Source organism: Candoia aspera, chromosome 2 (assembly GCF_035149785.1).
Source record: "Candoia aspera isolate rCanAsp1 chromosome 2, rCanAsp1.hap2, whole genome shotgun sequence".
In the NCBI taxonomy this organism is placed as follows: Eukaryota; Metazoa; Chordata; class Lepidosauria; order Squamata; family Boidae; genus Candoia; species Candoia aspera.
Genome location: NC_086154.1, coordinates 208,940,091 through 208,956,623, shown reverse-complemented (window position 1 = coordinate 208,956,623; position 16,533 = coordinate 208,940,091). Strand labels below are relative to the sequence as shown.

The window sequence follows — 16,533 nt, the reverse complement described above, 5'->3', positions numbered from 1 at the left end:
TAGAGATTATTTACATTGTCTGTTAACATAGCTTTTCCATTAAGGTAATGGGAGGGAGGATTCTTCAAATACGACTGTTCTGTTCCTCTAGAGCACAATTATCAAAATTTTGTTGTGAATAAATATATGAATAAGCAGCAAGATTTGTGACAGTTCTTACAAAATTGTGCCCCCCAAAAGGAAATGTATAATTCTATTGAAGGGTTTTCAGAAGTAAGTACTGTGCTTTTAATGCTGACGAAACTGCACATAGGACTGCAGCCTCATTGTAATTAAAAAAAACAACAACTTTGGCATGTATCTTTTAAATGGAGAAAAATAAACAGTGAAGATTTGTCTTTTTTGTTGACTGTATGATTGAGCCAGTTGTGAATTCAGCGTGAGTTCCTTGCATGCTAATTGTGTGGAAACTGCAGATCCTGTATGATGTAATATTTGCATAATCCAGTTTTGTAGACTTTAGTAATCTGAGCATGCTTGTTAATGTTCAGGGAGGTAGACATTTTAGCATATCTATAACAATTGTCCCTAAACCTGCTCTGGAGCATAGAAAGATATCGACAACCTGGAAAATAGAAATACAGCCCCAAATCAATATTAATAAAAGTTTAATCGTGTATTATTGTTAGTGGCACAGTCAGCCAGATGTTTTTTAGACTGGATTTGGCATTTATCCACCTATCAAGTGCTTCCCAGGGATCCGGGATAGGCAGATGCTGTTTTTTGATGGTGTTAAAAGTATTGCCACAGAGTGTAAGCTGCTCCAAGTAAAGCTGCCTTTTGCAATTGACTGATGGTGATTTTGTCAATGCTGTTCAAGTGGTGCTCCAGATATTTTGGAATTGCACTCAAGGCACCTATTACTATTGGTACTATCTTTGCTTTCTTTTGCCACAGTCGCTCTACTTCTGTCTGCAGATCTTTGTATTTTGTAATTTTCTCCAGTTCTTTCTCTTCTGTTCTGCTGTCTCCAGGTATTGCAATGTCCACTATCCAGACTTTTCTGTCTGTCTTACCAACAATTGTTAACTCTGGGGTGTTGTATGGCAGGTGCTTGTCTGTTTGAATTCTAAAGTCCCAGAGCACTTTAGCTTCTTCATTTTCTATTATTTTGTCTATTTTGTGGTCCCACCAGTTTTTGCTTGCAGGCAAGTGTATTAATTATTATTATTATTATTATTTAACCAGTTTTTGCTTGCAGTCCAATGTATTAATTAATTATTACTAAGTAATAATAGTCCATCATTATTATTATTTTATCCTGCCTTTTTATATATATAACTCAAGGCGGTGGACATACCTAATACTCCTGCCTCTTATTTTCTCCACAAAAACCTGTGAGATGGGTTGGGCTGGGAGAAAGCAACTGGCCCAAAGTCACCTAGTCATGCTTAAAGGAGGCCTAGAACTCAAGTTTCCTGGTTTCTGGACCACCAACTACACCAAACTGGTTCTAATGCTAAATTATTCTAAACATATATATTTCTGATGTCTATATGTACAGTTCATAGTAAGGTATTGTTGTCAATAAAAGGAATTCTAATATTCTTTGAGCCAGCAATTTTGTAAATCAGTCCCAAGTTCATTTAGCCCAGTTTTCAATGCAGGTCAGCGCATTCATTTTCTGGTAGCAACTGTTTTGTTGCCTACAGAATATGAATTCTTCATCTGTGTATGCTTATGAAGATTTATATCATTTTCACTTTAATCAAATTATTTAAATCAGTTGGATCCAATCACAATCTTTTGAATCCATTAGAAATGTGGTTTAGTTATGTAGTAAAATACAGTATTTTTTCCAAGTTTAAAAGAATGCCATTCAGCAAGCCCTGAAAAGGCACTTTTCTATAAGGATATGTTATTTTCAATCTAAAAATCTAAAAAAATTATCATCCTTATATTCCTTTTTTAACATACTTAAGATCTTTATATGATTTAGTTCACAAAATTACTCCACTTAGGATGCTTTCATCTAATAGAAATAAGAATGCTAGTCATGAAAATGTTTTGTAATAGAGATGACAATTCACCTAGGAATTTGCTCACATAGATGTAACATGTATTACATTTGCATTGCTTACATTAAAAACACTATATTATTGTGTTTTTAATGTGAGCAATGCAAAAGTAATACATGTTACGTCTATGTGAGCAAATTCCTAGGTGAAGACACATTCGTAAGAGCTTTTAAAAACTGGATTTTAGCATAATATAATAGCCATAGAGATTATTTACCAGTGCATTGAAGGGGCGATCATACCTTGAAGCTAATCCATATACACATGGAACAAGTACAACACATGGAACGTTGGAAAAATGTTCATAAACATCTATTCAATTAAAAACAAATCTGGTTCAATTGAAGAGAGACTGACATATCTAAAGAGCTGTATTTGTAATATTTATATGGCTGTCAACTCAGTCAAAGTGATTCTGGGCAGCTTATCCCCCAAAAGCAAAAAAAAAAAACCTAACAAAAAGACTACAAATCTGCAATACACATACCTACAAACAATAATGAAACAATAAAGCAATAAAATGGTGATCCAAATGGCAATAGCACCACCATCTAGTCTCTGAATGATGACTTTAACCTTTTGCTTCTGTTGTTAAAATCTGTCTCTGAGGCAGGGTTTTGACACGTTTGGGTAATTAGATTACTGCAGATAGTGGAAGAAGGTGAGCTATGCTTTTAGATTTGCTCAGGATGAAGGGATATTTTTGATAAGCAAACAGCACTAATTAAAAATAGAAACCACAAACCTTTATCATTTCTATTTCAGTCTTAACTAGTTGACCAATATAACTGCATATAGTGTTGGTTTAATTTGGAAAAAAAAATTGTATTAATGATGTTGATACTGACAATTTCAAAATTATAGGCACAGATTGTTCTGCTGATAATACTACTAGTAGCTATTGCTGACTTCATCATAGGAACATTTATTCCATTTGAGAACAAGAAGCCTAAAGGATTTTTTGGTTACAAAGGTAAGACAAAATTATAAAATAAAAATCTTCCCAAATGTAGTTTAAAACTTGTTATTTCACTTATGTTAGAATTGGCTACACTAGTGTCACATTGTCTTCAACTAAAATACATTATATTCTAAGGAATATATTAACTATTCCTTGTTTTGAAACATTAAGTTTGATATACAACCCAGTTAGGTTTTCTGCAAACCATTGGGACAGATGAATATTGCAACGCATTAGTGCTAAGAAGAATTGCTTTTCAAAGTACGATTTTGAAATGAATTGTGCTGTCAGAAATCCCTTTGCATCTTCCAGCCATGCCAGTACCTACTGCAGATCTCCTGCTGCTAGAAGATCCCTTAAACCTGAGGAGTGGCTTGTTGTAATGTGGATGTGTGAGGAAAGCTTCAGGGTGTGAAGAGACTCCTCATTAATTAATTTCAGTTTTATACCTTGAAAGATGACCTTTTTCAGACCCTGATTGGGAATGTGTGGGTTTTTCCCCCCACAGTGTAGGATGATAACTTACTAGTAGCCTTGGGCCACTCATCTCTCAATTGAGGATTATTGACATAATGATGGTTGTCATAGAACATGTGTGAAATTCATGCCCATTTTCCTCCAGTATAGATGTAAAAGGAATATGTCATTCAACTTCTCCAAGATACAGATATCTTAATGATCCTCACTCCTGAGATTCTTGTAACCAAGATTTACTTATTGTAAGAATACAGGTGGTTGTTGCTTAACAACCCTAATTGGGACCAGCAACTCCGCTGCTAAGGGAAGTGGTTGCTAAATGGAAATCAGAGACAAGACTGCTCAGTTTCACACCTTTGGCTTTTGTCTGTCTTCTAATCGCTTCCCCGCCCTTTGGAATGCTTGAGTGCCTGCTTACTGCCTTGTACTGTTAGGCCCAACCCAAGAATGACAAGAAATCAGTCCAGCCAAACTTCAGTTCTTTATTTGATAACACTGTATAGAAAGAATCTTGCCAGACTAAATTGACTCTTCTTTAACCTGGGAAGCTCTAGGGCAGGACTACTCTGAATCTCTGTCTTCCCACGTTCTAACTCTGGGCTGTGTTGTCTCTTGTCCTGCCCCCCTCCTTGGAATGTGCTCCCTCCTTCCTGAAAACCAGCTGTGTTACTGTAGTCAATCACATCACCTCCCCCTTCATAGACACATTCCATCACATGTACACATCAAAAGCAATGTGATTGTTCCAGTGGTCTGGGGCTGGGAGCTCCAAGCGCACTACTCAAATAGCTTACTCTTTTGAAATCCCTTCCTTTCCATTCTCTCTGGTCTGCAAGATGGAGAGCAAGGGAAGCAAGCAATTTCTGTCCGGAAACTCTCCTTTGCCTGACCCTTTCCCGCTGTCGGCGCAATCACATTGCTTTCAGTGTGCAGAAGAGCAGACAGCTTACTCTCTTGCAATCCCTTCCTCTCCCAATTTCTCTGCTCTGCAAGGTGGGAAAAAAAAAAAAAAAAAAACAGGTCACGCACAGGACGTGTACTGACTGTAATGGTGATCATGTGACAGGGATACTGAGAAGTCTGTAAATGGTTGTTAATAGGCTGTAAAGTTTTTTTTTCAGCACTGTCATAACTTTGAATGGTTACTGAACAAGCGGTCAGTAAACAAGGACTACCTGTATGTTTTTTCCACGCAATATGTCTTGCATAATTCTACAGCAGTTCTTGTGTATTTATAATTGTATTTAGTTTGTATATTTGGTTTAGTTAATGATGGGAGAAAGTTTATAGGCAATATAAGGATATATTGTCTTCATGACTTGGTTGAAGATGCGTTGGGATATGTTGTATTTGTTAAAAAAAAATCACAGCACATCTTAAAAAACCTACTTTTTAGTTTGTTTTTTCAGTTTATATGTAATCTTTCTAGCTTCATTGTAGTTTCTTCAGTGGAATAATAAATATGAACTTTACTGGACGACAGAATGCTAAAATATTCTTTTTAAAATATTTTTTTCTAATAGCTGAAATATTTTCAGAAAATTTTGGACCAGATTTCAGAGAAGATGAAACTTTCTTTTCAGTATTTGCTATATTTTTCCCAGCTGCAACAGGCATTCTAGCTGGTGCAAATATCTCAGGTGATCTTGCGGTGAGTGATGTTTAGTTATTTTGTTGCTATTCTGTCCACTGGAGTGTTCTTGAAATGCATAAATTCCATTTTTTTTCCAGGATCCTCAATCAGCCATACCTAAAGGGACACTGCTAGCCATCTTAATCACTACAGTGGTTTACATGGGAGTAGCAGTATCAGTAGGTAAGCAATTTTCACTTATAAATTATTTGGAGGTGATTTGATATTGTGTATTAAGGTAGAATGCATAGTGAGTTTTTGACATTTTCAGCACAAGTGTGTGTAGTTTTCCTAGGTTGGTTTTTACACTTTAAATTATTGTTTATCCTTCTTATAGAGACAGTCGCCTTATAATTTACCAAATATAAAATCAGTGTCTATATACTATGGGCCACCTTAAACTGATCCTCTATTATACTGCAGTCCAGTTAGTATCACAAAGTGTTTGTACCTCTGTATAGGCAAAAGAATGGAAAGCAAGAATAAACATGATAAATATTGTATATACTTTTAAAGGAGAACAAAATGAACAAGAAAACCCAGGTTGTCGTACAGGTAAAAATGGATTATAGATATTTTGAAGTTCTATCCCTTTTTCCTTACAAAACATAATAGCCATTTAAGTAGTAATTCTCCTCAAAGCCAGACATTGTTTTTGCTTCTTTTACTTTTTATGGTATTTATATCTTACGTTACTTATTTAGATTTTTATACTGCCATATACGTTGATTTACAATGTACCTCATCTAGTTGGATTTATGAGTAGTCCTTACCTTTCCAAAATACCAGATTAGCAGAATAGGATACTACAGCCAAGCATACTAAGTGCCCATCTTTTTGTAGGAAGTTATTAAAAAGTTAAATAAGACAGAAGAAGAAGAAGAATCATTGCTGAAGTCCTATATTCCTCCCCTATATCATATAAGACAAACTTTTATGTAAAAAAAAATTGTAAAATTAGGTAAAAAAACTCCCTAATTTTACTGGTGTTTAGTCAACAATTTTTTTAACACTTGTGGAAAGTGTCGCTTCTCTAAACTTGCTTGAAATTAGATTTATGAAGAACAACGATGTTAATTATTAAGATAATCTGATGCCTATATGTTAGAAAGGTGTTGGTAAAATGTTTCTTCTACCTAGTGCATGAAAAGTTGTGCTTAGTGATGCTTATATGGCATTTAAGAATAATATCATTCAAGAATAAGACATTCTTGGAATTTTGTTTCCCCGATAGAACAGGATAGAAAGTAAGGTGGGAAGATGGAGTCTGCAAAAATTTCCTCCTTCCCCTTTCCATGAATAAAATTGTCTAGTAGATTCAATTGCACTTTTGTGCATAAGGCCATTTCTGGATACCTTTTTAAACAAAAAGCATGTACTATTTCTATTCTGATGTGTATTGCAGCCTCCACAGATGCAGAAGTGTGTGTGTGTGTGTTCACATAATATCACTGGACACCGAGAAGCAAGGGATTTGTCAATTTTCCTTCCCCCTTTCCAGTTCTGAATTTGTATTAATATGTTTTATTTCCTTATTTAAATTTATTAACCATCCAACTCCAGTGTTTTGCATGTATTGTAAAGGCTTACAATTTGTAGTGCTCCAGAGTTAAATATCGGGACGAAAAGACAATTTCCAAATGTACTTATTTTTAAATGGTTTTCTTTTTGTTTAACTTCCATTAACTCTCTTTACCTTCCTATAGCCTTACTATATTGGAACTCTTCAGATGGCTGGGATTCAGCTCTCATAGTTTTCAGAGAAGTTTAGGAGATATAATATACTGTCAGTTGAAGAAAGTAGAAGGCTAGTTTGCAAAGTATTTTTAGTTAGAAAAATCATAATGTAAAAATGTGGGTCTTTACTGGTATTGCAGAAGCTAAATTAGTGTGTAGTGTAATTGGCTGTTATTTTTCCTCTCCTGCCCCTGCCTGTCAGACATTTGGAATTGTTTACTCCCAGGCCTCATTTGTTGCTGTTCCTGGGAAAGGAGCTAATATGTACATCAGCACAAGCTAAGGAGAATTTCCTTGTTTATGTAGCACGACTTACATTTGTGGCCAGAGGCCTTTCATTAAATGTGCAGGGCTAACAGCATTGAATCGTTATTTGGATGCAAATTCAGTGGTGCATGTTGATACATCAGCATGGAGTCACCACCTCAGTAGCCTTCTTATCATGTGTTCTAAACCTGACTTGTTAAATCAAGGAATGACCTAACATCCCAGGACCACATGTAATTGTTTAAACCCTTCAGGGCTCCTTCAACCATAATTGTTAAAAATCAGTATGGTTTTCTGACATTTGGAAGCAGGAAACACAACTCAATTCCAAACACAATTATATGAAAGCTTTTTTTTTTTTTTTTGTAATCAGTAGGATATCTAAAACATTCTTAGATAAATGTCCCTATAGAAATTTATCTTTGAACAATTGAGTCTCAGTAGGTTTAGAATATACATCAGTATATGTTTAAAGTTACCTTTAAAGTCTTAAATACTAATTACAATATTCATAATGGATGAGATGCTTTAGGTTTCTTTTGATCTAGTAGGTCAAGAATTGGAAAGGAAAATATTCAGAGATCTCACTGCACGTAGTACTTTTTTTTTTTCCCCTGGTAAACTTTGTCATATTGGTAGGCAATGATTTGGAATGCTGTCTCTTCACAACAGTTCTTCTACTTGTCAATATGAAATTAATTGAGGAATAGTTGGATTTGGGTATCAATTTGTTGGAGATGTGATGGACAGAAATAATTAAATACAACTTTTCTGAAATACACATTTACCATTTTATCCTCCACATCCTACCTGGGGCTGATGATGTAATTCCAGTAATGTTGTTTGGAGAAGCAGACATATGTAGATTGCTGTGAATAGCTTAGCAGGTTTGTAAAGGAAACGATGGCATGGAAAAGACCATAGTTAGTATAGGCAGTTTATATAAAAAACGGATTCATCCCCAGATGTCCATTGTGGAAAATTTATATAATTGACCCTGATGCTATGTTGGCTACTCTGGAATAGTTTGCAAAATGGGAACCCAGTCAAAAGCAGCAAAACAATAGCACAGTCACAGTGCTGGAAAACTCAAAATGGCTCTCTGAGAAACAAAGTTAAGTTTCATGATAAAGGAGTTTGTTTTGTGCTGATCTCTAAAGAAAATTCTCAGAACACACACGGAACATTCACAGCACCTCTTTTGAAGTCTGAATGTTTCCATTTAAAGTGTTTTGCACAATTCTAGAACATGTGTATGCATACCACTTGTTAAGGAGAAATACAATATTTTAAACATCTGTATTCAATATTCAGAATATTTGTTCAGATGCATGTAATCTGTTAGGAAGCATGTAGCTCATACAGTTAGTTTGAATACATTTATCCTTCATTGTACAGTTTTTAAAATCTTTGTTATGTTGGTTTTTCAACTGATTTCCCACACTTTTTAAATACCACTAAAAGATATTTTATATATTTATTTATTTACTTATTTATTTATCAAATTTGTCACTGCCCATCTCCTCCCACCAGAGGGATTCTGGGCAGTTTACAGTAAATATTTTAGTTTTTCAGTGTTTTGCAATAACAAATCTGGTAGTTTATAATAGGAATTGAGTCAGTTACTTATGTTGCATCAGTGTGTATACCTAATGGCATAAGTGCCATAAACAGGAAGTTCAACAGGGAGTTACATAGCTTTTGTAACAACTACTGGTATTAACTAATGGTGTGTTAAATGCTATATTTAAGATTTAGTTTTAAGCTGTTAATATGATTTATGAAGGTCTTTAACAAAACACAAAAGGATCTTCTTTATAGGAATGTGTTAACATAGCTGTAATGCAGTGTGCTTTTCTGCATAGTAGGTCATCTCTTCTTTATCTACTTGTTCTAGGTGCTTGTGTTGTTCGGGATGCCACTGGGAACCTTAATGACACAATTATTAATGAGCTGACAAACTGTACATCAGCAGCTTGTAAGCTGAATTTTGATTTCTCTTCCTGTGAAACAACAGACTGTTCTTATGGGCTAATGAACAACTTCCAGGTAAAGCACTATTTGTAATCCTGGGAAATCTTTGAATTATTTTCCATACCATAAATAATTTTAGAAATGGTTGTAAACTGTTCATTATTAATGTGGAGAAAGATCCTTTTGTGTTAAAATGACTTGAAATCAAATATTTAAAATGGAAAATGTTTCTCTCCTTGGACCTTTGATTGAAATCCATGCTTATCTCTGTTTTTGTATTGGTGGTTGAATTCTGTTGTCACCTCCTTAACACACATACACACACACACACACAGACACAGAGACATATATGTATGCATGTATTAAAATAGTAAAATCTAATACAAACTAAAAAAAAGTATAGAAAGAATGAGTGAAAGGTGCAAAGGAGAAGAAAAAAGAACATGGAAAATAGAAAAGAAGAAAGAAAAGTAAGAATATTGTGAAGAGAGAAAAAAGAAATATATAAAGTGACTTCCAACCTTCATCACAACAAGTGTAAATGTTTTTGTAACTTCACCCTCTTAGTTTACAATCATTGATATATTCATCCCATATCCCATCTCTTATCTTTAGACAAATCCATAAAGCATCATCTTTTCGGTCCTAGTGTCAGCAGAAAGTCCATTAAGGGTTACCAGGTACAACAACATATTTTAACTTTGATCAAATAATCCAGCTTTATATTCCTTCCTTTTACTTCTAACAGTCTTAATCTTTAGTCTATTCAAATAATGTCATAGAATTTTATTTCTTTTCATTTCTTCTTTGTCCCTTCTCACAAGATTTTTATTCCAAATTTATCTGGACCCTTAATCCATTTATAACTTTCTAGGATCAAAGTGTTATTTAGCTTTTTGCTGTTTATTTCATTTTTAAACTTATGATTAAAATTTTTCTTTCATTAAAGATTGAAGGAAAGCTTACCCGGCATTTTCAGACTTGTCGATCCAAAGGTCTGTAATAGCTTAAAAGTAGTTAACAAGCAATTTCCGAACATGATTAGAAAAGGAAGTTTGCGAACTTAGTGTCCTTTAAAAGGCACTGACACGGTTGTGAGCAATATGACTATTCCAGTGCTCATAACCCGCTGGGAACTGCTGTCTTGAGGTCTCTTTGCAAGGAGCAATTGTTCGGAGTGCATCTATTCACTGGCTCTTCGTTTTTCACCACGGTCATCAGCTCTGCTTTTCATGGAGTCATCTTCAGTCTGCCATTTCTTCCTCCAGAAATCTCCCCTCTTTCATACATTCTTAAGTCAAATGCATATTTTCGTGGGACTGTCTGGCTATCCTGTGACCCAGTAAAAGGCACATCTTCTTTATCAGGTCACCAACAGATGTAGTATGTGCCTCCATGTCTCCTTCAAAGGACCTTTTCCATTTTGGATGTACATAATTGCACATTCCTACTCAATACTTCAATTTAAATTATTTTTCAAATTGTGGACCATTTTCAGTGGCTTGCAAGTAATAACTACCTATTTCTAATCACTGGTTACAGATGGACAAACTTAAGGTTTGAAAATAGTTAAGCAGAACATTGCTTCTTATGGTGCACATTTTTTATTCTCACTGATCAAATCGATTTTGCAGCCTTATATAACAGTGCAAAAATCCTTGCAAAAGTAAGATGAATATAGATGCAAAACGCATCAGTCTCTCTTTCATAACAGCATCTCTCTCTCTCTCTCAAAAGTTTTCTTCTTCAGCTAAATTTAGCCTGAATTCAAATTATTATTACAGTAAAACCTTGGCTTAATTATCTGTTCGTGGATTTCAAATGCAGTGTACATCAATTCCAACAAATATCTTCCTGAAATAATCATTTGGATAAGGCTCATAATTTTCTTAAAATTAAGGTATATTTACATCATAAGACAAATGATGTAAACCTCTCTAGATGACAAACTTTGGGGTTTAATAGATATTTGAGAATAAGACACACCATCTCCCTCTGAATTGTCTGATGAATGAAAGTTTTAATTAAATAAGATTTGAACCGATGACTTATTCATGATTGAAAGCTTGCATGTTGTAACATACATTTCTGTAGCAAAATATTTCTAAGATATATTTTGTCTCTGTTAAAGATGTTTTTATTTGACATGTATTCCTAAATTGATATTAAGCTAATATTATGTATGATAGTAGATATGGCTCATTAAAGCAACTGCCTTTTTTTTATTAAAAATGGAAGTAACATGACCAAGAGTTCATTTAATTTGTTCCAATTTCAAAGGAATTGTTACATATAAACAATTTGTATGAAAAGGTTAGAACTACCAAATACGTGTTTTGAAAGCTTTCTGTCACCCAATTTATCTGGTTTGAAACCACTGAAAGATATATTTCACTCATTTTTTATAAACAAACAGAGAATTATCAAAATACTTAGACTGCTGAAAGGAACTTGAGGTTTTTTTTTCCCCTTGAGCAACAGCTTCTACTCAAGAAATTTCAGAAACAGTTTTATATGGTTGAGATCACCTATTCAGAGAAGCTGCTTAGAATCCTGAGTGAACAAGTGGAAGGTTTTTTTGTCACCTTACACAATTTTTGAACCTTAGTTATCATGTGCAAAGGTGGGGAAAAAAAGGAAGTGATGTCTTTCTACAAGTAAGACATCTATAGCTTGCTAGGAGGTGATAGAGTAAGTTAGCAATAAGAGAATACCTGTAACTGAACGCTGAAATGTGGAGTTCTTGGTGTTCAGTGAGCTTTGTTGTTTGCTTGCAGACCTCAAGTCTCTAAGTTTATCTGATAAAAAGAAGTTCCTTTTTATTCTTAGTTGCTGTGGAAAAGATAATGTTCTTCTTGAATCATATTACAACATGCATGGCTTTCATTTGCTCTTACATTACCCAGCTAGGTAACATCAGTATGAGTGAGTGTGGGGTTTGCTGCCTATTTATATACAGAAGCTTGCCCTTCCAGTTTTGGTGGGGGTGTGGTTTCCTCCTTGGTGGTTCCTTGATTAGAGTATTGTTTTCTGCCTGATGTTTGTCTTGGGTTGATCCCTGCTTATCTGAATGTTGGCTGCTGGAGAGAGCACCAAGAACTCTTAAAGTTAGCATTAACCCAGACCCTCACTATATGTAGGCAGATGTTTTTTCTTTAATATGTAGCCTCATCCTAAACAATAAAAAAATTACTGTACATATTTATAATAATAGCTGATAAAACCAATCGTAAATAAATTTGCATGCCCAGGGATTTTTAACACCTATTCTGATCTTCACCCTGTACAGAAGAGAACTCAACTCTCTAAGTTTATCTGATAAAAAGTTCCTTTTTATTCTTAGTTGCTGTGGAAAAGATAATGTTCTTCTTCTTGAATCATATTATAACTTGCATGGCTTTCATTTGCTCTTCATTGTTTGGTTTTGGTTTGTTATTGTTTTTTGTTCTTCATGGAAAAAAGCTTTATCATGACAGTAGTGTTAAGAAGAGCCAATTATATATTTGTGGTTGAAATTCAGTGTTTTGATCATGCAACAAGACTCCTGTAGCTTTCCTTTTTGGGATGTGTGTTTAAATTGTTCCAAAGGTTTACTGGGCCCTTCAGAACAGGTTTTGAGATTGCATTGGAAAGTGCTTTATAGTTATAGTTACATCATTCTTAGTTGTTATGTATTTTCATTTTTGTATGATTGTTATTTTTTTTAATGTTGTTAGCTACCCAGAGTTATTTGGTGAGATTGGTGACCATACAAATTGAATAAATAAGAATATATGTAAATAAATTAGTCAATGAGAGATTGGATTTGTCATCAGAGACATAGATTCACAACCTATGATTTAGCTGAATTTGATGTAATTCACCTAAGTTGCAATTTTAAAACAAATATAGTTGAAAATAATTATTAGTGATTGCTTAAAAAAAAGTCAACTTATGCTCTGATACAAATATAATAGCAAGACTACCATAATTCATTCAAGGATATTAATACCAGACCTTATTTAGGCAATGATACGTGCATAGAAGCCACAAACTTAGTTACAAAGCTTAAAAAACCTTTTCTTTCTATTTTTTTAAAATAATTATATTAAGCTTTAATAAACATTCTTTAAATTTTTTTTTTAAAGTTATTAGTATGTATAAGCTATAGTTTAAGAGAGCCAGTTTGGTCTAGTGGTTAAGGTTCTGGGCTAGAACCCAGGAGTCTGTGAGTTCTAGTCCCGCCTTAGGCATGAAAGCCAGCTGGTGGCCTTGGGCCAGTCACTTTCTCTCAGGCCAGCTTGGTGCAATGTAGACTAGCCTCCTCATGATGCACCCTGGGCAGTGTGACTTGTCACGGCTAAATAGCCTACACATCTGGCTGCTGGACCTCAGAAGGATTTCCCAGCAAGAAAAAGCAGCATGAACACCGAACTGCTATGCCATATGATAAAACAAACAAACAAACTATTGCTTATATATTCCTATTGTATAAACGGTGATTTAAAGAATAAATATAATTATAATTATATAAAAAGCTAAATTATGTGGGGGGGAACCTTATAGCTAAAGGGCAAAAAAAACCAAAGAAACAAAATACTTAAAAAGGCAGCTGAACAAAACTAATTATAAAAACCCTAAACTATATCAAATTCTAAATATAAAAGGAAAAAATAATATAAAAGGGGGAAAAGTATAAGCTACTAAATTATGACTTCAGTTTGATTTGTTATTATTAAATTTGTTATGGCCACCCACTCCAGAAGACCCTGTGTGGCTGACAAAATCCCCAAAATAATGAAAACAGTTAAAACCCACACAAGCACAAATCCATTAACCCCAGGCCTGGGAATAGAGCCAGGTGTTAAGGGCTTTCCAGAACCGCAGGAGTGTGGGCACCATCTACATTTCTGGGGGGATGCTGTTCCAGATTGTAGGGGCCACAACAGAGAAGGCACACAAGATGGCATAGTTTAATTGAAGGACCTGGAGAACACCTACTCTGTCCAAACGTGCTGGGTGAGCAGAAACAATTGGGGATAGGTGGTCCCTACGGCCCTATGTCATGAAGGGCTTTATAAGAGACAACCAGCGCCTTGAATTGCATCCAGAAACCTACTGGCAAGCAATGCGGCTCACGTAGCAGTGGCAAAACATGGGCAATAATGTGAGGTGCCTGTTATTGCTTGTGCTACTGTGTTTTGTACCAGCTGTTGCTTCCAGATAGTCTTCAAGGGAAGCCTTATGTAGAACACATTGCAGTAGTTCGAACATGAGTAACTGTCTTAAGGGCCTGCTGGTTGAGGAAAGGGTGCAACTACTGCACAAGATGAACTCATGCAAAGGGCTGCCTGGCCATACCTGCCAGATGATCTTCCAGCAAGAGCTGCGAGTCCAGGAGAACTCACAGGCTGCTTACCAGTCTTGCATGGGCAAGTGCAGCCTAATCCAAGACCAACAACGAAAGTTTTCTCCGATCCAAGGCTGTCCTGTTCGGACTAAAGAACGGCCAAGTAGAATACAAAAGGAAGTTTTGTTGTTTTAGTTTACAGTCATCTATTTAGAATAAATAAGAGTCCATAGTTCAGACAATACAATTCACTCAAGTCCACCCAGGCAAAGGATGGAAACAAGGCAAGGCTGCAGGACCAAGAGTAGCAGAAGTTCTTGGCAGTACAGCAAGAACTCAGCTAACCCTCTCAACGAGGCAGCAAGACTAGGTGTGGCTAAGGCATGTGGCAAGGAGGAGGCTTGAGGTTCAAATGCAGGGCTCAGCACAGAGAGGAGGCTAGGCTCAGCAATGGAGGCAAGGCAATGCTCTGCTGGAGAGACGAGGCAAGGCTCAATTCTGGAGACAAGGTTAGACTATGCTGGAGTGGCGGGACAAGGCTTGGATCTGGAGGAAAGGCAGGGCTCAGCTGGAGCGACAAGGCAAGGCTTGGAACTGGAGGCAAGACTGGACTTGGCTGGAACAGCAAGACATGGCTTGGAACTGGAGACAAGATTAGGCTTGATGGAGAAGGCAAGACATGGCTTGGAACTAGAGTCAAGGCTGGGCTTGGGGGAAACGACAAGGCTTGGAACTAGAAGCAAGGCTGGACTCGGCTGGAACAGCAAGCAGAGGAGGTAAGTCCATGTTGATAGGAGGAGCTGGCACTGATTCCGTGTTGGCTACAGGCAAGGCTTTGGGCTCCGGCAAGGACTCTCGAGAAGAAGCTCTTAGTTCAGTGGATCGGTTGTCTCCGGCAGTTTGCTCCCTGCACTGGTGCCTTTTTATCTGATCCCTTTTGTGCTGTTTCTCCTCTGTAGCAAATCGGGTTGCCTTTTGCTTTGCTTACTTTTTAGTTCTCCTCTCGCAGGTGCTGACTGGAGGATTCAAACCTCCCTCTGGTTTTTGCCCAATCAGTATCTGCAAACTTTCCTGCTCTGCTGAGTCACTCCTGGTTTCTAATTCCTCAATTCCTTCCAGATAAGTTTTGTTTTCCCCTTCTGGCTCAGCATCAGTTTCATTTTTGGAGTCAGAGTCAGACTTGAACCTTACACGGGCAATCAAACAGTCACTCAATTCAGTCTTGTTAGGATTGAACCTAAGTTTGTTCCTCCCCATCCCAGGCTCGGGGATGTACACTGGGTCAGTAAATTGACAGTTTTACCTGCACAGTTTTAACTGCACAGCCCAGAGTTGAGATGTAAAGCTGAGTATCAGCATGCTGATGATATGGAACCCCAAACTGGCAGATAACCTCACCCAGCAGTTTCACGTAGATATTAATGGAGTGTCATATTGTGAGACACGCCACAAGTGAGGCACCATGGGTGCAATCTCTCCTCTCCTAACAAGATCAATTGAGACTGACCACTGGGGAAGGAGGTGAACCACTGCAACCTAGTGCCTCCCACTCCCAATCTCAGTAGCTGCTCTCTGGAGCTCCTTGGCGCCTCACAGCCACTGATAGGTGCTCCAACACGCCTAGCATCCAAACAAAAAGGATCTAGCCACCAATGAACCACCACAAACAAAACAACCTCACAAACCAACACCATTACAACTATAAAACACACACAAAAGAATGCAAAACATTTGCGTATAATCCTTTTTTACAAAAGTCCAAGGTTGATATACCCAAAGTTTGTCATAGATTGAACAATACTAGATTTCAAAAATATAGTTGAACAGAACATTAATGTCTTTAACCCTTAACTGCATTCCAAGTACCTGATTCACCATAGGAATACTGTGTAATTATTAAGGAATTATAGATGAGCATGCTGATAACACAAACGTTTTATCTTGGGTTTTATTTGCTTTCTTTGTTTTTTGATGTTCTGATATTATTATTTTTATCATCAGTATTTTGTTTAATGTATGCTATTCAGAGTCAAAGAATTTTAAGTACTGTACTTAGGCAGGTTATGAGTACTCTCAATAAATAATATCTATCAGAGTTCCTTTAAATTTATTATATTTCTAGCCTAGTAAGGCTAAG

At 36.2% G+C, this 16,533-nt stretch overlaps 1 protein-coding gene across 2 annotated transcripts in view; it reads left to right on the top strand.

Annotated features, from left to right (window-relative positions):
• Nucleotides 1–16,533, top strand: part of SLC12A2 (solute carrier family 12 member 2) — a 64,852-nt gene that overhangs the window by 20,674 nt on the left and 27,645 nt on the right. For both annotated transcript variants that reach the window (XM_063295265.1, XM_063295266.1), the window contains 4 exons: nucleotides 2,883–2,991; nucleotides 4,980–5,107; nucleotides 5,188–5,272; nucleotides 8,991–9,142. In XM_063295265.1, coding sequence (XP_063151335.1) covers nucleotides 2,883–2,991; nucleotides 4,980–5,107; nucleotides 5,188–5,272; nucleotides 8,991–9,142 — 474 coding nt within the window. The remainder of the gene's footprint in view (nucleotides 1–2,882; nucleotides 2,992–4,979; nucleotides 5,108–5,187; nucleotides 5,273–8,990; nucleotides 9,143–16,533) is intronic.